We start from the raw sequence: 27,099 nt of genomic DNA, 5'->3' as shown, positions 1-27,099 counted from the left end.
CGCATGTTCACTTCATCAAGTCTGGCCCTCTTTGAAAAAAGTTTGGACACCATTGGGTTAAGGGTACCTTCTAGCTTTTCCCTCTAGGGCAGGGATCCACAAACTACGGCCCTCCAGCTGTTGCGGAACTACACATCCTATGAGGCATTGTAAAACTCTGACATTCACAGACATGACTAGGCATGAAGGAAATTGTAGTTCCTGAACAGCTGAAATGCCTGCAACAAAAACGCCCAGGTGGAGCGGAGCCATATGCCTGTGCTACTAAAAATTATAAGAAAAATTATCTTTTTTTCTGGTTCTGGACATGCTACAGAGCTGAAACTTCACAGGTACACTTTTTAGACCCCCAGACACTAAATCCAAAAAAAGTCATGCCTGCCTCTAAAAATGCCCGATAAATGGCTGCAGCAAAAACGCCCAGGTGGAACGGAGCCATATGCCTGTGCTACTAAAAATTATAAGAAAAATTATCTTTTTTTTCTGGTTCAGGACCATTTTAATGGAAAGTCGGATCACAATTCGCTTCAAATAAGATAAGGAGGTGACTCCCATTGAAGTCTATGGGACAAGTCGGATACAAGTCGCCTCAAAGTAGTACAGGAGCCTTTTCAGAAGTCGGAGCGACTTCAGTAGTGCCAATTAAGACGGCACTCATTGATTAACATTGCTTTTGTTATGTCAAGCGACTTGGGGCGACAAGTCGCCTCACAAGTCGCGGCAGTGTGAATGGACTCTTATTCTCCGTATTTTGCCAAACGTGTTTATTTCCTATGATCATCAACTCCATTTAGTGGCCATAATACATTAATTTCCTGAAATATTTAAATTGGGAAAATACCCCATCATGGTCACTAGATGGCTGTAGGAAAGAAACGTGACACACACACCTAATGTTTTATAACTAGACCCCTCTGTGTAATTTTTTTTTTTTGCATATTTTGGAGTTTGTAACTACCACACATTTCTTATTTGAAATACAACCCCAATTCCAAAAAAGTTGGGACACTGTGTAATATATATACAAATATATATAGAAAACATAAAATGCTTAAACTGAGAAAATGTACAATTGTAACCATTTCCCACCTGCCCACAGTTCATTTACTGAGGGCGGGTGGCACGGGCAGGCTAAGTGACCCATACATTGCTTAGCACATGTGCACTGGCCAGCCCCCAGGGCACACAGTGCATTGCTCCAGTGACAGCTGTGTTCACCGGACAAAGCGGATTGCTGATTTTGTTAACCAGCTAATGAAAGCTGCCAAGATGTCACGTGACCACTATGCGATCATATGATCTAAGTGTCAACACACTTTTGTTGTAATTGGCAATGGGTCAGTAATTTGGTTGTAAAAAGGGCATCTTAAAGAGTCAGAGTGTCTCAGAAATAAAGATGGGCAAAGGTTTACCTAACTAAAACTTGTAGAAAATTTTCAGAATAATGTTCTTCAACATAAAATTGCAAAGACTTTAAATATATCATAATCTAAAGTATATAGTTTCATTAAAAGATTTAGAGAATCTGGAGAAATTTCTGTGCACAAAGGACAAGGCCAAAATGCAATATTTAATACCCGCTGTCTTCAGGCCCTCAGACGGCACTACGTTAAAAACAGGCTTGATTCTCTGATGGACATCATACATGGGTTTAGGAATACTTCTATAAATCACTGCCTTTAAAAACAGTTGGATATGCCATCCAAAAATGCAAGGTAAAGCTCTATCATGCAAAGAAGCAGCCATATCTGAACATGATTCAGAAACGCTGCCGTCTTCTCTGGGCCAAAGCTCTTTTAAAATGGTCTGCTGCAAAGAAGAAAACGGTTCTATGATCAGATTTATTGAAATGTATCATTCATTTTGGCAACCATGAGCACTGACTAAAGAGAAGAGCGACCTTATAGCTTGTTATCAGCCCTTAGTTCCAAACCCTGCATCTCTGATGGCATGGGGGTATATTAGTGCTTAAGGAATGGGCAGCTTGCACAACTGGAAAGGCACCATCAATGCTGAAAGATATATCCATGTTTTAGAGCAGCGAATGCTCCCATTCAGATGACTTTTTTTTCAGGGAAGGCCTTGCATATTTCAGCAGAACAATACTAAACCGCATACTACATCCTTTACAACAACTTAGCTTCGTAGTAGAAGAGTTCTGGCGCCTTAGTGACCTGCCTGCACTCCAAACCTTTCACCAATTGAATGTATTTAGTGCATCTTGAAATACAGTTGGAATCCTATATAAGTTAAGAATGGGACAACATTCCTCTTCCAAACTCCAGCAACTTGTTTCCTTAGTTCCCAGACGTTTACAGTGTTGTTAAAAGAAGAGGGGATGCTACCCCTTGGTAAACATGGTCCTGTCCCACCTTTTTTGAGACTTTATGCTGCCATCATTCTCAAAATTACCTTATTTTTTCTTTAAATGGTACATTTTCTCAGTTTAAACATTTGATATATTTTCCATTTTTTATTGTGAAAAAAAAAAAAAAAATGGGTTTATGGGATTTGCAAATCATTGAATTCTGTTTTTTTTTTTCCCCAACTTTTTTGGAGTTGGGACTGTACAATACCACATAATATGCCTAAAATAAATAATGATTATGCAAATAATGCAAAATTAAAGCCTTTTCTGTATATATCATATGTACATAACAACATGAACATGAAGCCATACCTGTCTATGTGAATCTAATGAAATGGGTCCATATTGTGTTTGGGTTGATGGTTTCACTTCTGTTGAATCATACAATACATAAGGATTCTTCAAGGAATTTCGTCCACAGAAAGGCTCAGTCTCAGATGTCACATAGCCCCTATACCAAGACTATAAAGAAGCAATATGATAAGTTGAAATTACATTAGATTTAAAGTGGACCTGTGGAATTGGACAAATTAAGACTAACAAAAGGGCTATCATATGTACCTTTCCTTGAGAAATTGCTGGTCCAATTTCCCCTCTACAGCTCCCTTCAGTGACCTAAAGTCTAGGCATCTGATCACATGATCTCTTTTGAAGTAGGATAAAATCTAGCCTGAACAAATAGTTCAAAATAAACTAGCACTGGAGGACTCCAGAAGCTGCTTATTCTCCACAAAGAGGTAACATTTTAGTCCTCCCATTTCTTTGTTGATCTTGGCATAAAATCAATGCAGCTTTAAAATGTAATTTGTACATAATCCTGCTTTGCAGTGTACATATTAACATATACATGAATCAGCTCTTTTATTTGATGAAGTAGCATTTAGTGTATTAGTTACATAGTTACATAGTTAGTCAGGTTGAAAAAAGTCCATCTGGCTCAACCAATAAAAAACAACAAACAGTAAAGAAAACCCAACCACACAGGGGCAGGGGCAAGTACAAACCAGAGGCCCATGGTGCAGCGACTCACCCTCCTCCCACTCTCCTTCTTCCTGTCCTTCTCCTGACCCCCATTCCAAGCTGAAGCCCTACCCCAAATACTCTCTACTTACAGGCTGAATCCAGGTTCCCGACCTTGCTAACAAGGGCGGTTGGGGGGAGCTGGGACAGCTCGGTCAGGGCTGGCCAGGGGAGATGAGTTTACAGTGGGGCATGGAACCAGCTTCTGCTCAGACACAGTTTACACCATCCATGCTGGAGGGAGGGGGCTGCACTCTGTCCTTGTCTTCAACCCACACTCAGTAGGTCAGTGGCAGGGACTTTTTACTTCTCTTCACCAGGAATTCTTTAGACATGTCTGTGGTAGAAGCAGTGCAGCCTTTTTATGGGGCATCAGAGCAGCCTAGGGGGCAATTGCCCCTCTGCCCCCTGGCCCAGTCCTCCCCTGCAACCATACAATCCCATATACACAATCCTATACCCACAGTTGATCCAGAGGAAGGCGAAAAAAACCCCAGCAAAGCATGATCCAATTTGCTACAGCAGGGGAAAGAATTGCTTCCTGATCCCCTGAGAGGCAATCGGATATTCCCTGGATCAACTTTACCCTATAAATGTTAGTACCCAGTTATATCATGTACACCCAGGAAAGAATCCAGGCCTTTTTTAAAGCAATCTAGTAAACTAGCCAGAACCACCTCTGGAGGGAGTCTATTCCACATTTTCACAGCTCTTACGGTGAAGAAGGAGCTACTGGCAGTAATGGCAATACATTCTCTGGCATAAGGAAGGCTGCAGAAAGTAGATGCCAAGGAGGCCATAATCCAGGCTTCTTCAGATGTGTGTGTGTAGCAGGGATGTGGTTGTAGGTGGTGGTGACAGTATGTAGTTTCTTTAGATGAACAGGGAAGACTCAAGAAGATCAGGTAGATTGGAGGCAGTACCTATTAGATCTCTAAAGCCCCCGTGCAAACTAAACATTAATGGTTGTGTACAGTTAAAATTGAGTCACTAAATCCGTCTATTGTGTAAAACTACTAAGCAGGAAGCACAGATTGTACAGTATATGACTAATCTAAACGAATCCGAAATAACCAAAATAACTTTGGCTGAAATTCAAAATTATATCGAATTTTAAATCAAATTTGAAAATGAATTTAAAAACAAAATAGAATAAAATAGAACAGAAAATAAAGGAGCAGAATAGAAAAGAATACCATACAATAGAAAAGAATAGAGTAAAGCAGAACAAAATAGAATAGAAAACAAATAAATATTGAATAGAATATAAAAGAATAGAAACTAATAGAATATAATAAAATAGAACAGAAAATAAAATAGAATAGAATAGAAAAGAAATTAAAACAATAGAAAAAAGTTGAATAGAATGGAAAAAAATAATAGAGTAGATTAAAATAGAAACCATATAACCGTCTTCTGAAATTTGAATTTCAAATAGAATAGATTAGAATAGAATAAAAAATAATAGAATAGAAAATAATATAACACAAAAGAATAGAAAAAATATATAAATAAACAATAGAATAGAATAAAATAGAATAGAATAAACTAGAAATAATATAACTGTCTTCCAAAACTCAACTAGAATAATTTCAAATTCAAATGGAATAGATTAGAATCTAACAGAAAGGAATAGAATATAAAATAATAAAATATAATAGAAAATAATTGAATAGAGAAAAACAATAGAACAGAATAAAATAAAATAGAAAGAATATATACATATTTTGAATTTCAACTAGAATAACTTCAAATTAGAGGGCCAATTCAAACTGGAATATAATATATTAGAATAGAATACATAGAATAGAAAAAAACATAGAATAGTATTCAATAGAATAGAATAGAAATAAGGGCCAAAGAATGGAATAGAATAAACAATAGAGTTGAATTTAATTGAACTGAATAAAAAATAAGAAAATAGAAAATAAGAGACTAGAAAGGAATAAAAAAGAATAGAATAGAAAAAAAAACAATAGAGTAGAATAAAACAGAAAGAATATAACCATCTTCTGAAATTCAAATTTTGAACAGAATACATTTGAATTTGAAAAGAATAGAATAGACAATAAGAAAATAGAATAGAAAATATTCAATAGAAAAAATAATAGAATTGAACAGAATAAAATAGAAAGAATCTAACCTTCTTGCCGAAATTCACATTTCGCAAAGAATAAATTTGAATTTCAATAGAATAGATTAGAATAGAATAGTAAAGAATAGGATAGAAAAAATAGAATATAAAATAAGAGAATATAATAAAAAAGAATTGATTAGAAAAAATAATGGAATAGAATAGAATAAAATAAAATAGAAAGAATGTAACCATCTCTGAAATTTGAATTTCAAATAGAATACATTTGAATTTGAATGCTGTTTCCAATTCAAATAGAATTGATTAGAATATAAAAAAATAGAATAGAATAGAATAATCAATAGAATAAAATTCAATAGAATAGAAAATAAGAGAATAGAAAATAAGAGAATAGAATGGAATATAATAAAAAACAATACACTAAAACAGAAAAGAATAGAAGACAATTGAAAGAATATAACCTTCTTCTCAAATTTGAATTTATATAGAATAGATTAGAATATAATAGAATATAAAATAAGAATAAAATAGAAAATAAGACAATAGAATAGAATAGAAAAGAGTTGAATAGAAAAAACAATAGGATATAATAAACTAGAAAGAATAAAACCATCTTCTGAAATTCAAATTTGAATAAAATAAATTTGAGTTGGAATAGAAAAGATTAGAATATAATAGAATAGAAAAGAATTCAAAAGAAAAAAACAATAGAATAGATAGAATAAAATAGAAAGAATATAACTATATTCCAAAATAGAATAAATTTGAAAGTCAATTCAAATTCGACTGCTGATTCTAATTTGTTTCAAGTCCAACCTGAATTTGACTTTAAAGTTTAAAAATGAATAAACGAAAAACAAATTCCGAAAACGAATGAAACAAATTTAACTAAACAAAATTATTTAAATAACAAATTGAAAAGAAATGAAACAAAAAAAAATGTTTTGTTCTGCACATGTCTGTTACATGTCTGATCATGTCTGTCTGATCATGTCTGTCATGTAACATGTCTGATCACATTTATTTTATAAAGGTAAAACATAAAAATGTTGATTTACCGAAGGGAAAGCAGATTCATAGTTCCTGAAGTACAGGACAGAGAAGCCTTCCTCTTGATTGCCAATTTCATCTGCACATTGGCCGCCAAGCATGTCTGATATAGCTGATTTCACCTAAAGAAATACAAAAATTTGATAATAAAAATAATTATAAAGATAACAATTAATAACAATAATAATAATTATATTATTAATTAACATTTAGAGCCGGTTCACACTACCACGACCAGAAAGTCGCCCCGTGACTTGAAGAGACTTGTTTAGAGACTTGTTTAGAGACTTGTTTAGAGGCTTGGAAGAGACTTGGAAGAGACTTTGAAGAGACAGGCGACTTTGTCTGTGGGGAATGCCTGGCTAATCTCTTTCTCTTCCTGGAAAGTCTGATAACAAGTCGCTTCAATTAAGATAAGTATTGAAGTATATGGGACAGTCGGATCACAGGTCGCCTCAAAGTAGTACAGGACCCTTTTCTTAAGTCGGAGCAACTTCAGTAGTGCCAATTAAGACGGCACTGATTGATTAACATTGCTTTTGTTATGTCAAGCGACCTGGGGCGACACAAGTTGCCTCACAAGTCGTGCTAGTGTGAATGGGCTCTTATTGTGTAAAAGTTGCAATTCAGTTCTACAACTTTCCAAGTAAATCAATTGTGGAAATATGAAATTAGAATTGAGGAACCAATCAGCACCATACAGGAACCAGGAATATGTAAAGGACTAGGCATAGGAACACTGACAATGTATGCCAATACCTGCAATGCACATATACTAATAGTGTATGAAACCCAGTCCCTAGTGTCATATAGAGTATACAGTAGGTTTTAATTTGTTAATGTAAAAATTAGGTTCCAATATTAAATCTGGAAATAAAAACTGGCAATATTGCCATGAAGATCCTTATTTCTGTATTTTCCATCATAGAGTGACAATACTTTGCCCCTGTCTTTATGGTATTGTCACCCTCCCACTCAGGCTTCTGATGGAGATGAAGTTTTGACACACATTGCACAGGCATGGTTCACTGTTGTCACCATCAGAAAAACCCATCCTGAGAAATGGCATACGGCCACCACTGGAGCGCATGTTCACAGTAAATGACTGCAAAGAAGTTGCAGTAGATCAGCATCACTGAGATGTAACAGGATGAAAAGAGGGTGAAAACAATTTTATTAAAATGATGCACAGAGCTTTGGTAAATGAAATGTAATTCAGTTAGGGGTTGGGTTTACATCTACCTAAAACATTTAAATTGCTGTATTTAACTGTTTTTAAAAGAAAAGTGCTGGCTTTCAAAAAACAACCTTACTCACCTAGTTGGTTGCAGCATCAATCAGATGCTACAGCTGCCCCCCGATGGCTCTACACCAAGAACTGAGCGATCAAAGACTGCTGAGCCATGCACGCACACATACACTATATTAGCAAAAGTATTGGGACGCCTGCCTTTACACGCACATGAACTTTAATATTATCCCAGTCTTAGTCTGTAGGGTTCAATATTGAGTTGGACCACCCTTTGCAGCTATAACAGCTTCAACTCTTCTGGGAAGGCTGTCCACAAGGAGTGTGTCTATGGGAATGTTTGACCATTCTTCCAGAAGCGCATTTGTGAGATCAGGCACTGATGGTGGACAAGAAGTCCTGGCTTGCAGTCTGCGCTCTAATGCACCCCAAAGGTGTTCTATGGGTTGAGGTCAGGACTCTGTGCAGGTCAGTCAAGTTCCTCTACCCCAAACTTGCTTATCCATGTCTTTATGGACCTTGCTTTGTGTACCGGTACGCAGTCATGTTGGAACAGGAAGAGGCCATCCCCAAACTGTTCCCACAAAGTTGGGAGCATGAAATTGTCCAAAATGTCTTGGTATGCTGATGCATTAAGAGTTACCTTCACTGGAACTAAGGGGCCAAGCCCCACCCCTGAAAAATAACCCCACACCATAATCCCCCCTCCACCAAATGATTTGGATCAGTGCACAAAGCAAGGTCAAATCTTTATTGATTTCAGTTATCTGATGAACATTGTCCATAATCATTGTCTCTACTATATTCAGACCTCAGAAAGGGATAGTTACTACCACAACAATTGGAGGAGAAATATTACATATTTCTATAAATAGAGCAGTGGTTGCCATTTTTAGTACATGGATCTCATCATATATTTTACAAACATTCATGGGCAAAAAAAATTACAGTTTTGAAAAAATGAATTAAATTGAAATGCTTTAACCACTTGATGACCGGGCCATAGCCGAATGACGGCTACAGCACAATCTGCTAATTCTGGGAGGGCGTACAATGACGTCCTCACAGAATCACTCTTTCCGCGCACATCCTGGGGCGCGCACACAGGGACCCGACGCATTACGGATCGTGGTCAAGGGCCAACTACAGTGGCCCTTTACCACGTAATCACTCTCCTCTCCTCGCACAATGTACACAACCATCGCTACAGTGTGGGAGGAGAGAAGAGAGAGTGCAGCTGCACTCATCCTCTGCCTCCTCCATACCTCAAGCATGCCTCATCCATGCCTCATTCATGTCTCATCCATGCCTCATCTGTGCCACATCCATACCTCATCTGTGCCCGAGCCATGCCTCATCTGTGCCACATCCATGCCTCATCCGTGCCACATCCATGCCTCATCTGTGCCCACCCATGCAACCTCAGTGCTCATCCATGACTCATCCATGTCACATCAGTGCTCATACATGCCACGTCAGTGCTCATGCATGCCACATCAGTGCTCATTCATGCCACATCTGTGCTCATCCATGCCATATCAGTGCTCATCCGTGCCACGTCAGTGCTCATCTGAACCACGTCTATGCCACGTCAGTGCTCATCCATGCCACATCCATGCCACGTCAGTGCTCATCTGTGCCACATCCATGCCATGTTAGTGGTCATCCGTGCCTCATCCATGCCATGTCAGTGCTCATTTGTGCAACAACCATGCCATGTTAGTGGTCATCTGTGCCACATCCATTCCACATCAGTGCTCATCCGTGCCACATCAGTGCTCATCCATGTCACATTAATGGTAATCCGTGCCTCATCCATACCATGTCAGTGCTCATCCGTGCCACAACCATGCCACGTTAGTGGTCATCCGCGCCACATCCATTTCACATCAGTGCTGATCCGTGCCACATCCATGCCACGTTAGTGGTAATCCGTGCCTCATCCATACCATGTCAGTGCTCATCTGTGCCACAACCATGCCACGTTAGTGGCCATCCATGCCACATTCATTCCACATCAGTGCTCATCCGTGCCACATCAGTGCTCATCCATGCCACATCCATGCTATGTCAGTGCTCATTTGTGCCACATCCATGCCATGTAATTCCCCCTTCAGATTAAAAGCCCCAAGCACTTCAGAGCCCCCTTACATTTCAGAGTTGCCCCATACACCAGGATCTCCATCAGTGTCCGCTCTTACATGAGGATCCCCATCAGAAACAGAGACCAACTAATCTAATTCCTCTGAGGCTCTGAGTCTGTGGCTTTGCCACTGACCCTAGCTGTGGGCCAATAACATCTTGAAATGGGCTGGATATAATAGAGATTTCCTAAAATATGACATTCCCCTTAAAAACTTGTGCTTAGGGTGGATTGAGCTGTGACAGTTCCATACGTGTATTTTAGTCTTGGAACTTTGTTCGGAGGAAAATGTCTAGGAGATTATCCTACGTGTTTCGTGAATTGTACGTTTTTTGCATATATGCAGAATTTAAAGTAGAACAAAGTTCCAAGCCTGAAATACACGCATGAAACAACAGAGACAAATGTTCCTCAAAAGTCACCATTTTTCACCTTGTCACCTACCTTTCTAACTTCACTTCTCTCACCGATGGACCTTAAACCCATCCACGACAAACTTGTCTATTACCTTGTAAAACTTTTTTGAAAATAAACTGTTCAATTTTTATTTTATGATACTTTACTTTGTTTACTCTTGCCCTTAAAGTCCCAGCAACCTTGGTTTGAGGCACCAAACCCAAAACACAACGATTTCACAGGGACGTTGGCAAAACCTTACTATAGGGCATCCTAGAGATCAAAACGCCTTCTGGAATTTGTAAGTAGGCAGCCAACCTTCCCTGGACATTTTGTAAATACAGACTGCTGTGAGAGATCTTAGAGACATTGGGTTTGCTGCCACCCCCCAGTCCCCCCTTGTGCTAGTGAGTCAGCTGTGTGATTGTTTACAGGGGACATCATCTGGTTTCCTGAAGAGCTCTTTCTGTCTGATTCTAGGTAAAGGGACTCTTCTCTTGTTGCTCTAAGGAAGGAAGTCTACATTTAACTTTGTCTACTACAAGCCAAGTCCACGGCTATATGCAAGGACCTCTGCTTCAGCTTTTCAGAAAGTTCTGTTTTTGGAGTATCCCCCTCAATTCCCTCAACCCTATCACAGTTACTTCAAAATGCAAAAAGCAACAAAAAGAACACCACTAGACTTGTTATTGAGCCAAAATATTACTGTGAAAGTGTGCCTGGCTCTAGGGCAATCCACACGGGAAGAACCTGGGCAAATTGTCAGCGGCTCCTGCGGTAGTAAGCGCTACGCTGTTTTGTTTGCTTTTGTTAAAGACTGTTTACTTCTACAAATGGCTAGCTGAGCTCCCCATATTAAAATATATTCATTTTGGAAAAAAAAATATATGTATTCAACCTACCTCTGCAGCTGATGCATCTACAGAAAGGGCTTTGGAGTAAACACCGTCCCACACCAGTGTGAAGGTTTTCATGTCTGGGACACCTTTTGTTTGCTCTTCAATATCCACAGTCATATTGCTTCCATACAAAATCTCATATGAAAGTAACGGGAACTCTCCTGTGGATTGTAACAGCACAAATATAACATTTAACAAAGTAGACTTAGGGTTGAATTCCAGGTATGGCTTTATTGCATAGTTACATTAGTCTAGCTTGGACCAATGTAAGTATGCATATGCCACACCAGCTACTATAGTGATTGCTGCTATCTTTCAACACTCCTGCTGTTCTCCGATTAGGTGAGACGTAGAACATGAACTGTCTGCCCCAACGCTCCACCTCATCAAATCAGAGAACACCTTGCAATCATTGATTGAATCATTCTGTGAATGGCGCCCATGCTGAGCAAGTGACTTCCCGTGTTCACTATGCAGCAGGATAGTCGCACGGTATGGGACCAAGAAGATAGAGACAATCACTGTAGTGGCAGAGACTACCACAGTGATTCTGCTTTTTAATGGGGATGCCACAGGTATGGCATATCCATACTTTCTATGGTCCAAGCTGGATTAATGTAAATATATTACAATATGCTAAAGCAGTGTTGTTTCCCAAACTTTTTTCAGTCAAGGCACCCTTTAAAATTATGGACAGTCTCGAGGCACCCCATTCTAAAATGCAAAAAAACTTTTCTAATAGTTTTAAATAATGAAGCAACCTCCACACATGTAGGACACCCAACGTTAGAGGTTTTCTTCCAAAGCAAATACACTCTTGTACACTGGTAATGACTAGTATTCCAATGTTTCTCTTCTCCCTCAATGTCTCTTTATCAGTCAGCTAATGCGACCCCAGCGCTGATGGAGAGAGGCAGAGGAGGATCAAACAAGGATGCTGCGGAGGAGGTGGCTATCGGGGCACTCTAGCACATATCCTCTGGGACTGCCCATCCCTGACTAGTTATTGGAACCGAGTGTTCAAAAGTATAGCTGAGTGTACGGGAATACTAAGGCCCCCTAAAAAAGAGTTGGCCCTACTTAATATAGGTTTAGACGAATACCCGGTATGCTACAGACAAATGATACTGCACATTCTCTTGGCATCCAGGGTGCTGATCTTGCACCGTTGGCGATCTCTTGAGATACCTAGCTTCACGGAGGTGGTCAAAACTGTAAATGACAACTATATTATGGAAAAATCTCTGGCACTCAACTCCTTGTCATACTTGAAGTTCCAGGACGCCTGGCTACATTGGCAATATCCCCACTGACAATACAATCTTTGAGGGAGACGTGGGAGGGAGGAGCGTGGCGCTTCTGTGGCATTTATGTTCCCACTGGGAGCCGCGGGGGCGTCGCCTCCCCCCTTCTGTCATATGCCTCTCTTTCTCTAGCTATGCCTAATGATATATATGAGGAGTGTCTATACTACCTATACTACCTTAACGTATTGCCTCAGCATCCCTGTATCTCTGGTTTTGTTTTGTTTTTTAGGTTACAGCTACTGTTGCCGCATTGAGTTGTTTGGCTCTGTCAATTGTTGTATGAATGTTTATGAACATTGTTTATGTCACCATGGTCAGAACATCCCTTTACCCCCCTCCCCTCCCCCCTCCCTTCCTTTTCCCTTTTTCTATTATTGTTATATGCAGACATTATATGGTACATTGCGTCAATTGTATCCTTAGTAAACTGACTGCCTCATGTGTACCTTTCATGTTCCTTTTCATGAATGCTGTTAAATTTCAATAAAAAATATTAAAAAAAAAAAAGGATGCTGCGGAGGCATCAGACATCCTCCTTATCAACCGATGACAGTATCGGTTGTTAGAATACCAGTATCTAGAACAGGGTTTCTCAGCCAGGGTTTCTCCTGAGGTTGCTAGGAGTTCATTGAGAAATGGGAAATTTCTGCCTCTCAGATAAGTTTCTAATGACATCATTGTTCCTTTTAGCTGTCTGTGATGAGAAGAGTAAGGAGCATTATTCCCACTGACTGTCACACTAATGTGTCATGAGTTGTAGATTTTTCATTTTTAGCAGGAGTTCCCCGAGACCAGAAATTTATTTCAAGGGTTCCTCTGCGTTGAAAAGGTTGAGAAAGGCTGCTCTAAAAAGTCGTAATGGCTTTGTGTAACTTAAAAGCAGGCTTCATCCACCTGCCGGTTTATTGACAATGTTTGATACATTTTTAGGCATTTCACAAAGGCACCCCTGACGAAGCCTCAAGGCACCCTGGTTGGAAAAGGCTGTGCTAAAGCATACAAACTAGAGACACCAAGTAATATTAATACATAAACAGGACATTACCAGGATCTGGATATCAGGATTATCATTGCTACTTCCAACAATTGCTGTAGGCCTGAGCTTCAAGCCCCATTCACACCTAGCATAGCGGGAATGTGTGTTTTTGCATGACATGTTTTCTTTCAGAAACCACTTGAAGTAAATAGGCAGTTAAATCAATTAATTATCATTGCTATCAAAAAGTAACGACTGATTCAGTAAAAGCTGTGAAAATGTGGAATAGACTCCTTCAAAAGCTGGTTCTGGATAGCTCAGTAGATTGTTTAAAAAAGGCCTGAGTTATTTCCTAAATGCACATAATAAAACTGAATACTAACATTTATTGGTAAAGTTGATCCAGGGAATAGCCAATTGCTTTTTGGGGGGATCAGGAAGGAATTTGTTTTCCCCTGCAGGAGAAAATTGGATGATGCTTTATTGGGGGTTTTTTTTGCCTTCCTCTGGATCAACTGTGGGTATAGGATAGTGCATAAGGAGGTTTTTTTTTTGCTTTCCTTTTTTTTTTTTCGTTTTGTTTTTTGGTTGAACTGGATGGACTAGAGTCCGTTTTTCAACCAGATTAACTATGTAATTTTAGTGGAACATCAAATCTAATTCAGCAAACTCAATATTTTTATTGTTGTGTTGAATGATCATTTACATATTACAGAATCTTTTACTGTTTCTTTTTGCTAGGTGCCTACAAAAAGCATAGGCTAACAAAAAAAAAAAAGCTGAAACTAATTGTTATCTCTAATTGGTCTAAGGTCAATCATTTTATTGAAAGTGTCTAATCTGCTTTTATTGGGTGCAAGAATTTTTTACAGGGATTGTTCACATTTTAAAAAAATATAGAAGCCACGTCCACAAGTATCATTCATGGTGCAATAATTAGCTCTCCATTGCACATTCCCTTCAAGCTGAGAAGGATGCTGGATTTGCATCTGACGTTGCAAAGTTTTTATGGATCTAGTCAGGTAGAATAATTAAACTTAAGGCCCCTTTCACACATGCGGACCGTTCAGATCCGCCTGTCAGTTTATTGGGCGGATTTGAGCAGATGCCCCATGCATCTCTATGGTGCAGCGGATGTCAGCGGAGACATGTCCGCTGACATCCGATCCGATCCTGTCCTTTAAATCCGGATGGATGGAAACCCTATTTTCCATCCGTCTGGCAGATAGGATGGGATCGGATGAGAACGGACAGGCAGTCCGTTCTCATCCGATTCCCCCATAGAGGACAGCGGGGACCTGACAGCTCCGTCTCCGCACACAGAGCGGAGACGGAGCTGCCATCAACCTGCTCAGCGGGGGATCGGCGGATCGATCCCCCTCTGAGAAAAACGGAGTCCGCTGATGGAGCAGACAGTGTGAAAGGGGCCTAAAGTGGATGTAAACCCTCACATATACCCAGTGAACAGCCTCAGATGATACACAGAGATGAAACAAATCTCCCTACATAGGTTTTACTTGTATTTGTGCTGTCTTTAGCTTTCTACACTGTTTAGAAAGTGCACATCCTGAATTTTGTCTTCCCGATTCACGTGTGGGTGTGGATTCTTGCCATACACTGTGAGACAGCTGATTGGAGGAAAGGCGCACTCCCCTCTCCACCTAGACAGAAACATGAAGAGCTGTGCTGTGAATAGACCAGGTCTTTGCTAATCTATTTATAGCACACACCCCGACACAAAATTCAGCCTGATTTTATCTCAGTTGACTGAGATTTTGTCAGAAGTTTCCATGCTGATAACAGAAGAACAGAGCAGGAGAGAGCCACTGGACTTAGGGCTTTGAAGAGAGATAAGTAAAAACTACAGATAGGTGTGCCTAGGTCAAAATTCATGAATGGAATTTACATCCACTTTAAAATCAAAACTACTAATTAGAAGAGCTAAGAGTCTCCACTCTGCCCATGCTTGACCCATAGCTACTGTAGGGAACCTGACTTAAGCTTGAATGTCATTTTTCTGTGTTTGCTTTAGCAGCTGAACCAGCCCTTCTTAACTAGGGTTTCTTAAACAATAAGCAGTTTCTGAATCTCAGATAAGTAACCACTGACACCAATGATAGCCATTGGTAAGAGTCATTCTTACCAATGGCTATTATCCTAATGTACTGTGAGCTGCATGTATTTGCAGGGGTTCCTTTAAAAAACGTATTTTTCCAAGGTTCCTCCAATGGCTCCCGCTGCTGAGTGAGCCAATGAGGAGAGAGAGACCCGGGAGAGCAGCTACTCTCACACAGAATTTGAACGAGATGGGGTTCAGGTAAGTAAAAATGGGGGGGGGGGCATGTGAGGGGAGCTGCATCCAGAAGGTTTTTTTTACCTAAATGCATATAATGCATTAAAGCAAAAGACCTTGAGCCTTTAGAACCACTTTACTTAGACTGTAGCTAACCTCAGCTTTGTTTACTTTTTTCTGTGATTTGCAGATTTTTTCCTCAGCCTGGGATATTGGTTGCTTCTGCTTTTGTTCTGTGTGTGTGAGCTAAGGTGAGGTAAGGTGATAAATGACATGAGTAACCTTCCAGAGTTCCCTTTTCTCCTATGGGCTCTGCCACTGGCAAAGCCAGTGTAAAGCTCTGTGGACAGAAGTTGATCTAACAATTGACTTTTGTCAAATGGGACTGTTGGAAATGTTTTCTTGATCAGCCGGCTGCAGTCCCCCAACTCACTTGTGAAGGGAGTTAGGTGGCTCTGTAGTAGACTTGGTGTCCCTATAGGAGATGACCTTACTGTAGGAAGCTGGGGGAACACTGTGGGGATGTTGGAGGTCACTGTGGGATACTGTTGGAGGTTAAAGACAATATGGAGGGCTGGAGGCATGGCAGCAGTCTGGGGGCCACTGTGGGGGTTTGGGGGACACTGTGGAGGCTGAGTTCTCTCAGGGGGCCAAGGATCACTGGGAGGGCTTGTAGGAGGTTATGGAATCTGGAGCTAGCTCGAGGCCCAGGAAAAGGGAGGTTGCAGCATGGTGATTGAAACCACTTCCATAGAGAACCCACAAATAACAAAAAAAAATGCTTGAAAATAAGACATAACGTCCCCATTAGTAAAAACAAAAACAAAAAGATGAAGACCAGACTATAAAACCAGAGCAAAAGATTCACAGCTATAGAATGGACAGAAACATGGGGCCATTTCACCATGATAAGAACTGTTGAGATGTAGGCAGATTCGTTACCAGAATTCTATCATTTCAGATCTCAAGATGAAAAATGCAAAGTTATATATTATTATAATTATATAAAGGGTTTAATCTCATGATGTGTCCAATAATATCGCACCTCTTGTTGAATTGAAGGTCACTGTATACACATTTGAGATGTCATTTGTTTCCATAACCACACTGACTGTATCTGGCTGTATAGACAGCAGATTATTTAAAGCCCATTGAACATCGTCTGCACTTGCATCAGCTGACAAAAGACCTAGAAAATGTAAAAAGAAATTATATAAATATTCTAAAAATTTAGAAAAAGCCATAGACTGCAACATTCAGCTTCTTATACTTCAGATTTAGTTCAGTGACATCATTCTTCTAGTGTGCTTCTATTAGTTTTGGTGAACCCATCAATGGTCAAACATTCATAAACATTCAGAAACGAATCTCATTTGCCTGAGGGGAAATTGGAAGTCTGGTTAACCACTTAAGCCCCGGAAGATTTTACCCCCTTCCTGACCAGGCCCCATTTTGCGATTCGGCACTGCGTGAATTTAACGGACAATTGCGCAATCGTGCGATGCTGTACCCAAATGAAATTGACGTCCTTTTTTTTTCCCACAAACAGAGATTTCTTTTGTTGGTATTTGATCACCTGTGCTATTTTTACATTTTGCGCTATAAACAAAAAAAGAGCGACAATTTTGAAAAAATAACAATAATTTTTTATATGAAATTCCCCCCAAAAAAATGTAAAAATCAATTTTTTTTAACATTTTAGGCCAATTTGTTTTCTGCTACATATGTTTGGTAAAAAAAAAATTGCAATAAGCGTATTTTGATTGGTTTGCGCAAACGTATTGCGTTTACTAACTAAGGTAAAGATATTTGTCATTTTTATTGTTTATTTTTTAACGAGTAATGGTGGCGATCTGCGATTTTTTTTGCGGGACTGCGACATTGCGGCGGACAGATCGGACCCTTGACTGACATTTTTGACACTTTTGGGGGTACCAGTGACATTACTACAGTAATCAGTGATATATATATATGCACTGTTACTGTAAAAATGACACTGGCAGGGAAGGGGTTAACTTTATTGGTGATGCAGGGGTTAAGTGTGTCCCTAGGGGCGTGCTTCTAACTGTAAAGGGGTGTGGCTAGTGATGTAACCACAGAGACATACGATCCTACATAGCAGGATCATATGATCTCTGCAGTTAGATCAGGGAGAATGACAGGCGGCTGTATTTACATTAGCCGCCTGCCTTTCTCCCTCTGTACCGGAAGATCGCAAGTGACCGGCGGACATCGGGTCCACTGGTCACATGCGCGGACATGTTAGGGAACGAGTGGGGGCGGGAGCGCGCCTCCTGACTGCCGCCGTAAATAGTCGTGCGGCGGTCGGCAAGTGGTTAAAGCTGAATATTGCCTAAATACAAGAGGAATATGGACTCTTACTTGGACTTTTGTGCTTTAATATTGGGGGGGGGGGGGGTCAGTGGCATTGCACACAAAACAGGTTAAAGATGCTTCACTACAGCATCATACCAGTCCATATCATTTGAAAACAACTTAAATAGCAGCCAAGAGTGTGTTTAAATTTGTAGAGCAGGTAATGGGCTTTCATGTGGAAGTGTTGGTATCTTGGGCTCTACTGTCCTACCTGCAGGCCTGGAAATGGCATGGCGGGTGTCAGTGAGTGGAACAGAGAGATACCAGAGAATGCCTGTTCAATCTGTGCTCCATTAGCTTCAGTGAAAGGCCAGTAAGACATCAGGTGTTTAATTGTCCCCTGATGACTTATTAAAGAGAAACTGTCACAGCAAAATGCTATTACTTAGGGGCTATTGAACCCTATGTGATAGCAATAAAATAATTGTAAAAAAAATAATTAATAAATAAAAGTAAAAAAAAAAAGTCACAAACAAATGTTTACAAAGTTATTTAAAGCCCCTGCCCTTACATACGCGCACAAAAGAACATAAACACATGCAGCAACTGCACCTATGTATGAAAACCACAGTTGGGCTACACATGCTAAATGTTGCTGTGAATTTCGTAATGAGAGCAATAATTTAACAGCCATAATTCATGGTTAACTCTAAACTAATAACCTATAAAGGTTTTCAAACCAGTGCCCATGGGTAATTTTTGGGTACAAAATTCAAGTCATTACATTTTTACCTGTTTCATCTGCTCCCAAGATGAGTTTGTAATACATGTATGAACATGAATCAGTACAATCTTTGGTCACGGTAATTGTCTGAACTTCTTCTACTGCTTGTTGGGTTGTGTTCCAATTTAATAATGTAATAACCTGAGGAAATAAAAATACCAAACAAAAAGCTAAGTATATTGCTTACATCAAAAACAGTATGGTCTTGTGTAATTTGTGCAAAAGGGGCCACCTAAATATACATCAATATTAGTATCTGCAGGAAAGTTTCTGTGAACAACACCACCTTTTATTTAAAGTTTAAATTGGGATACTACTCTAACATGAACTACACACATCAATGTGTGCTAGATGTGCCCATACATTCTTTTCATCCTATGGACCATGCTTCAAATCCTGCGTGCCCTCTGGGTGTCCCCTTGACCTGGATGGGTTCTCATGGCAAAGCCCCAGAGGAGACATTTGTCTGACGCCCCTATCACCCCTTTCGAAATGCAGGTCTCACTCTTTGAGCTGACATATCTTCTTGCATCACACTCCTGATGAAGTTGTCAGTGTTCCACGAAATGTGTTGAGTCTTAGGATGTCAAGATATTTTGTGTGTTATATTCAGGGCTTTTTTCAGCTGGAACTTGGTGGGACTAGTTCCACCACCTCTGGCTCAGGTCCTCTGCTTTCTGCTCAACATTATTACTTGTTCACCCAGAAGTCCAGCTTTTATGTTTACAAGTGACAGCTTGTCTCCCAATGGCTCCCACAGATCTGATTTCCTGAGCGGCTCCCACTTAGTGCAGGATGGGGACAAGGGAGATGTAGGTGCCCAGGGTGCAGTGCAGATGCCGACACCCCCACTGGATGATCTCCCCTAAAGTGAGAGAGGCGCAGCCACTTACAGTGTGCAGGGCGGTACTGGAGCTGACTGGGTACTCCAGCTTAATACAGCAACAATAGTAAGACATGTGGAAGATGGTGGAGCTTTTAAGGTGGGGGTGGAGGGGAAGATTGAGGCAGTGGAGGGGGGGTTGCATGCAGAGGTCAAACCTGAAGAGGGGTGAAAGTGAGATGTGGACGGAGGATGCTGAGGTAAGCAACTGTGGAAGAAGGCTTAACTGTGCACTCTGTATACAGCGCACCCCTGAACTCTGCACTCTGTACGTAATGCACTCCTGGTATTTATTGCTCCTTTAACCACTTAAGCCCCGGAAGATTTTACCCCCATTCCGACCAGGGGGTATTTTGCGATTCGGCACTGCGTGACTTTAACGGACAATTGCGCGGTAGTGCGACGCTGTACCTAAACGAATTTGGCGTCCTTTTTTTCCCACAAACAGAGCTTTCTTTTGGTGGTATTTGATCACCTGTGCGATTTTTTGATCACGCGCTATAAACAAAAAAAGAGCGTCAATTTTGCAAAAATAACAATATTTTTCACATTTTTTTATATGAAATTCCCCCCAAAAAAAATGTAAAAATCAAAATTTTTTAACATTTTCGGCCAATTTGTTTTATGCTACCTATGTTTGGTAAAAAAAATCGCAAAAAGCGGTACTGTGACATTGCGGCGGACAGATCGGACCCTTGACTGACATTTTTGACACTTTTGGGGTTACCAGTGACATTTCTACAGTAATCAGTGCTATATATATGCACTGTTACTGTAAAAATACACTGGTAGTGAAGGGGTTAACTTTATTTGGGAGGGAGGGGCTGTGTGTGTCCCTAGGGGCGTGCTTTCTACTGTGATTGGCTGTGGCTTCAGCTGTAAGGACACTGATCAACGGATCTACATAGTAGATCCATGTGATCTGTGTCTTTGCAGCGAGGAGAATGACAGGCAGCTTGTTTACACAAGCTGCCTGACATTCCCCCTCTCCCCCGCCGATCGCCGAGTGACCGGCGGACATCGGGTCCGCTGGTCACATGCGCGGGGGGGTCCGTGACCACGCGGGAGCGGGAGCGCGCCTCCGGGGGCGCGCGCTCGCTCCCTAGACCCTCACAAGCAAGCAACGTAGCCCTACGTTAGTTTGCCTGTGAGGGGCTGACCGCCGACGTAGATAGTCGTGCGGCGGTCGGCAAGTGGTTAAGACCCTCTCACTGCTAGTTAAATCTGACTGCCCCAGTATTTGAAGCTGTTTGGAGGGTGTGTGTGGGGGTCGAGGGGGGTTTTGGGGGGGTTGTGATTGAGTTCCTGCACCTATTTTTTGAGAAAAAAAAGCCCTGGTTATATTTATATCAATCATACATTTTCAATTTTTTATGCATATACCATCCTTTACTAGTTTATTATGAATTCATCTTATTAACTATGAATTTTTACATGTCAGCTCTTTAATTCATGTTTTTACCAAATTTGGAAATTGTCATTATGTACTTTATGATCATGGAATGTTGCTGTTTTTTTTAAATACATTTGATATCATATGCACTTTGTATATTCATTTTGGTAAAGTGGCCTGCCTCATTCAAAGTCCCATGACCTCTTCAATTTAGTTTGTAAACCCTAACAATGAAAGAGAGGAAAGATCCCTGGTGCCGCCCATCCACAGAGTCTTATGGTGGTAAGAGAGAGGCAACCTCAGCTTGGGCTTCTGCCAAGCCACGTGCCCAACACATTTTGCTCAGCCCCCTGGAGCTTACCTGTCACATTTTTATAAATATTTTATTATATCTTTTCATGTGACAACACTGAAGAAATTACACTTTGCTACAATGTAAAGTAGTAAGTGTACAGCTTGTATAACAGTGTAAATGTGTTGTCCCCTCAAAATAACTCAAAACACAGCCATTAATGTCTAAACTGCTGGCAACAAAAGGGAGTACACCCCTAAGTGTAAATGTCCAAATTGGGCCCAATTAGCCATTCCCCGGTGACATGTGAATGTGACTCGTTAGTGTTACAAGATCTCAGGTGTGAATGGGGAGCAGGTATGTTAAATTTGGTGTTATCGCTCTCACTCTCCTATATTGGTCACTGGAAGTTCAACATGGCAACCCATGGCAAAAAACTTTCTGAAGATCTGAAAAAAAGAATTGTTGCTCTACATAAAGATGGCCTAGGCTAAAAGAAGATTGCCAAGACCCTGAAACTGAACTGCAGCATGGTGGCCAAGACCATAATGTGGTTTAACAGGATGGGTTCAGGCCTTGCGATGGTCGACCAAAGAAGTTGAGTGCACATGCTCAGCGTCATATCCAGAGGTTCTCTTTGAGAAATAGACATATGAGTGCTGCCAGCATTGCTGCAGAGGTTGAAGGGGTGGGGGGGTCAGCCTGTCAGTACTCAGACCATACGCCACACACTGCATAAAATTGTTCTGCATGGCTGTCGTCCCAGAAGGAAGCCTCTTCAAAAGATGATGCACTAGAAAGCCAGCAAACAGTTTGCTGAAGACCAGCAGACTAAGGACATGGATTACTGGAACCATGTCCTGTGACCTGATGAGACCAAAATAAACTTAATCTGTTCAGATGGTGTCAAGCATGTGTGGAGGCAACCAGGTGAGGAGTACAAAGACAAGTGTGTCTTGCCTACAGTCAAGCATGGTGATGGGAGTGTCATGGTCTGGTGCTGCATGAGTGCTGCCAGCACTGGGAAGCTACAGTTCATTGAGGGAACCATAAATGCCAACATGTACTGTGACATACTGAAACAGAGCATGATCACCTCTCTACAGAGACTGGGCCACACCTTCCCCTATGTTATGAAGATGAGTAGAGGTGGGTGTGTTCTGTAGTCCTATCGTTTTTCTTGTCCTAGGGTGAAAACACTGATCCATCATAGATACAGTATGAAAATTGTCAGCCTAGGACAGGACACGTGTTCTTAGCAGGATCACCAGGTGAAAATAAAAAAAGGAAACTACATCTATAAACTGGTATACTGAGATATATTACATTTTTGTTTTTGGGTTTATATACACTTTAGGCAGCCTTTCTCAACCAGGATTACATGGAATGCTATGGCTCCTCTAAATCAGCCTTTCTCAACCTTTTCAACACAGAGGAACCCTTGAAATAAATTTCTGGTCTCGGGGGAAACCATGCTAAAAATAAAAAATCTACAACTCATGACACATTAGTGTGACAGTCAGTGGGAAGAATGCTCCTTACTCTTGTCATCATTGGGAAGAATTACCCCCTTACAGATCACTAACAGGAACAATGGTGTCATTGGGAACTTATCTGAGAGGCAGAAATTGCCCATTGCTCAAGAAACCCCTGGCAACCTCAGGAGGAACCCTAAGGTTCCACGGACCCCTGGTTGAGAAACCCTGCTCTAGAGGTTGCCCATGGTTCCTTGAGCAAGGAGAAATTTTCGGCTCCTACCAGAACCAATGACCTTTTTTATCTGAAAATACTAGTTGCCTGGCTATTATGTAAACAATATTTTAAAAACACTGAAATGACATTTCAGAATAATCACCTGCTGCTCCAGAACTGTATCAGCTTGGGCCCATAAATACTGGATTTCTTGCACTGCATCAGGTATTTGTTGGTTGGTGTATGGGCTTTTGTATTGGTGCAGACCCACATCAATGTTTGCAGACCCGTAGTAATTCTGGATGTAGGCTTCAATGTAACAACTAAAAAAAAAAAAGTTAGATAGTTTGAGTCTATAAATGTATAACATCTGAGTCTCTGCTACTATATTTGTTCTGTGTGCAAGGGGAGGCTATTCATATGTTCATATGAATATTCTTTGTACATTCAATAACTGGACAAATGTCATTTTAAAGAAGCCTACCCGGCTACTAACTAATAACACTGTTTCAATTGCTCCATCAGCTCATCCCCCACAGCTATTGCCTTTTGTATCAATTGACCCTCCCTTTTAGATTGTAAGCTCTAACGAGCAGGGCCCTCTGATTCCTTTTGTTCCAAATTGTATTGTAACTGTAATGTCTGCCTTCATTTTGTTAAGCGCTGCGCAAACTGTTGGCGCTATATAAATCCTGTATAATAATAATAAATAATAACTTCAACATTTGGCTTGCTTTTGGAATCCATGTAATTTCCAAAATGAAAACCACATATGTTGTTTGAAATTTGTTTGTTCGAGAAAAATTTTCAAACCTGCTCCTCTGAATTTTCTTCTCACTGTGGTTTAAAAGAAATTGTTAATTCAACCCCACTAATGATTACTAAATTTAATGAATGTTCTTAAAATGAGAAATTTTGAATGAGTTCTACTAGTTTAATAATAATAATAAAGTGCATTGATGTCATTGCACTTGTGCCTCATTGAGAACTATAGTCATGCGGTGGCAGATTAGACCTTTTCGTTAACAGATCTCTGTGAATAAATGATGTGGCTGTGCATGCAAAGCCATTGACTGCTGTACCAAATTGAAACTTGACAAGAGTCAACAATGAGCAGAACCACAGGAGGAGGAGGGGAGTCAGTTGTAGCTGTGAACCCTAAATATATATGTAACATGAAACGTGGTCTGAAAGATGGGCTTATCTTTTGATGGTGAACTTCTCACATACACTAAAAAAATAGGGTGGGGGGGCTGTGAACCCTAAATATGTATATAACATGAAACGTGGTCTGAAAGATGGGCTTATCTTTTGATGGTGAACTTCTCACATACACTAAAAAAATAAATCAAGCCATTCACAGTATCTAGAAGGACCATACTTCAATATTATAGTTGTAATTTTGAACAAAAGCTCTTGATGAGATATACTTTTTTATATTTTGATACACACAGTATACTGGGCCATGTTGTGTTTTTTTTTTTTTTTAGAAAAAAAAAGAGAAATAAAAGATTTATAAAGGAAAAAATAGAAATGGTTAAGATGTGTTGTGAACCCTCAAATGTTTCACCCTACATACACCTATTTACACTTATACATATATTTCTTTGTGTTTTTTGTTTTTCCTTTTGAGATTTTTTTTTTTCAGATTCTTTATTTAGGCAAAGAAGTATCCAACATACCACATCCAGACAAGATCAAAAGTAATATCGCACAACAAGAAGAGACAATGAGGAAATATGTAATAAAGGTCTATTGCAGATATGACAATAAGCAAGGGTACAAAATATAAATCACCTTGAGAAAGTCAGTAGAGGGGTATGATGCAATAGCGCCCAGCCGTTTTGGGCATGGGACACTGGAATGTTAGGATTAGTACAAACTGATGGCGACATAGTTTCTCTGGATAAAAGCACAGTGTAGACCATTGAAAATAGTAGAAAAGCTCCATTTGCTACCGCACTCCCTGGATTGAGGCTGTGAGCTAGGTGTGGGAGGATACCAATTTATTTTTTTTTTCTTTTAAGAAAGTAGGAGATGGCGAGGGATGTAAGGAAAGAGTGGATAAAGGAGGAGAGAGGGAGAAGGGGAGGGGGAAAAAAAGGGGGGGGGGGTTTGCTAAGCCGGCATGTGCAGGACTGTGAAAAGGTCAGGCAGAGGTCAATCTTCAGAACTGGTGTCAATTATGGCCTTGCCCTTGTCAGATTACACAAACATGTTCCAGTGGAGCCACATTTTTGAATATCGCTCCAGTCTATTCTGAGCAGTTAATATTATGTCTTCCTTACTGTTAATGTCCTCTACTTTGTTGAGCCACAAGATAGCGGGGGGGTTCGGATCTTTCCATCTCAAGGCGATGCAGGCTTTGGTGGCATTAAGCAAATGTCAAAGAGCTGACTTTTTGTAAATCCTGATTGGGATATCAGAACAGTAAAGAAGGAAGAAGGCAGGGTCAGCTGGGACTGGATAATAAGTAAACTTTTGGGTAAGCCTTTGTACCACTTTCTAGTAATGGCCTAATTTCAGATAAGGCCAAAAAATATGCAGGAGCGTCCCTCCTGCTCCTTCCAGCATCTCCAGTAGTGATCCTAGGCCTTAGGAAAAAAGCAGCGGATAACGATGGAGTACGATACTATCGGGTGAACAACTTGAAGTTGCTCTCCTCAATGCAAGTGCATATGGAGGACTTCAGGGCAAATTGAATGATTATCAGGTTCTGGTTGGGCATAAAGGTCCTACTGAGGTCGGCTTCCTTTTTACTGATGCAAGGCAGCGTGAAGCCTTCTGGTGGGTCAACCAGCAGGGAGTACATATTGGAAAGAGTACGAGGGAGAAAACTGCTGTCTGTGCAGTATGCCTCAAATGATGTCAGCAGACCTAGAAACCATGCAGGATGCCCAAAAATGCAGAGAAAATTATGTAGTTGTAATGCTTTCAATAAATCCAGGGCATAATGTCCAGTTAGATGCATCAAAGCTGGGATCAAGGGCCAATCGTCAGAAGTGATAAAATTAGGAGCCTGAAAGCAGCCGGTGGCTAACAATCTGTGGAACCTCCCTTCTTCCAAACCCAGAAGGAAGCTTGGGTTACCCAAGAAGGGATATAATTAAGACTGACCGGAGGACACAGCAGGGTTACAACAGAGGGGAAGCATTGGGTCAATGATTGGGTGTGTCTTGAGAGTCATAGGCAGGGCTGCATAGCACCAAGGTGCCCTACTGAACGGGATGGTACTTTACTGTTGCTAGAGTTGTGTCCAGAGCCTAAAATTGTCCATCACCCTCCCCAAATGGGCAGCTTGATAGTATTTCTGGACATCTAGGGCTGCCAATGCACCATATAGTTTAGTTAGAGGCAACTGCGAAGTCTTGGCCATTTATATTTGGTATATTTGGCACTTTTTGGGGGGGGAGCAGGTACCTTGTTTTGACAGGTACTCGCTCCCATTTCCGGCTCAGATTGCTGCAGTCCCACTGCAAAAGGATATTTTTTTAGTTTCCCGGAAATAAACTTTTTAGCTGAACATCAGTAGGACAGCTAAATACATATATGCCTGTTGCCTTATAAGGAGTTTATGCATAATCTCCATTAACAGCAGTAAATAATATTGTAATTATGAATATATTTTATTTAGAGTTGTATCAATGTGGGTGGGTAATATAGCTTCCCAGAAGACCCTGTTATACAGGATAGGTGAAGTTGCCAGGAGAAATATTCTAATTACCAGTCATGTATGTGAAAAGGCATTTGACAGACACTCTGGTGCCTAAGCTTGTTTATCTAAACAATGGGACCCAAACCTCTTTGTTCTTCAAATATTCACTTCAAAGTATCCCTCGTTTAGATATGCAATGAACGGAGCCATCTGTTCCGGAATGGACCTGGCATAATTAATTTTCCCCCCAAGAGAGGAGGTGCTTGTGAGAGGCTAAGTTATGCTAAA

General features: G+C 40.5%; 1 protein-coding gene across 1 annotated transcript in view; it reads right to left on the bottom strand.

Annotated features, from left to right (window-relative positions):
* The window catches only part of LOC309556569 (fibrocystin-L-like), a gene marked incomplete at both ends in the record, with an annotated part of 290,856 nt that overhangs the window by 223,704 nt on the left and 40,053 nt on the right, over positions 1-27,099 (bottom strand). Inside the window, 6 exons of the mRNA XM_082259013.1 lie at positions 2,681-2,830; positions 6,542-6,655; positions 11,224-11,381; positions 16,842-16,985; positions 18,905-19,037; positions 23,320-23,479. Of these exons, the coding sequence (XP_082115139.1) occupies positions 2,681-2,830; positions 6,542-6,655; positions 11,224-11,381; positions 16,842-16,985; positions 18,905-19,037; positions 23,320-23,479 (859 nt within the window). The remainder of the gene's footprint in view (positions 1-2,680; positions 2,831-6,541; positions 6,656-11,223; positions 11,382-16,841; positions 16,986-18,904; positions 19,038-23,319; positions 23,480-27,099) is intronic.

This window comes from Pelophylax lessonae (genome assembly GCF_965119305.1).
Source record: "Pelophylax lessonae genome assembly, chromosome: 5".
Taxonomy (NCBI): Eukaryota; Metazoa; Chordata; class Amphibia; order Anura; family Ranidae; genus Pelophylax; species Pelophylax lessonae.
Note: the sequence above shows the minus strand (reverse complement) of the source record. Positions and strands in the feature narration are given on the sequence as shown.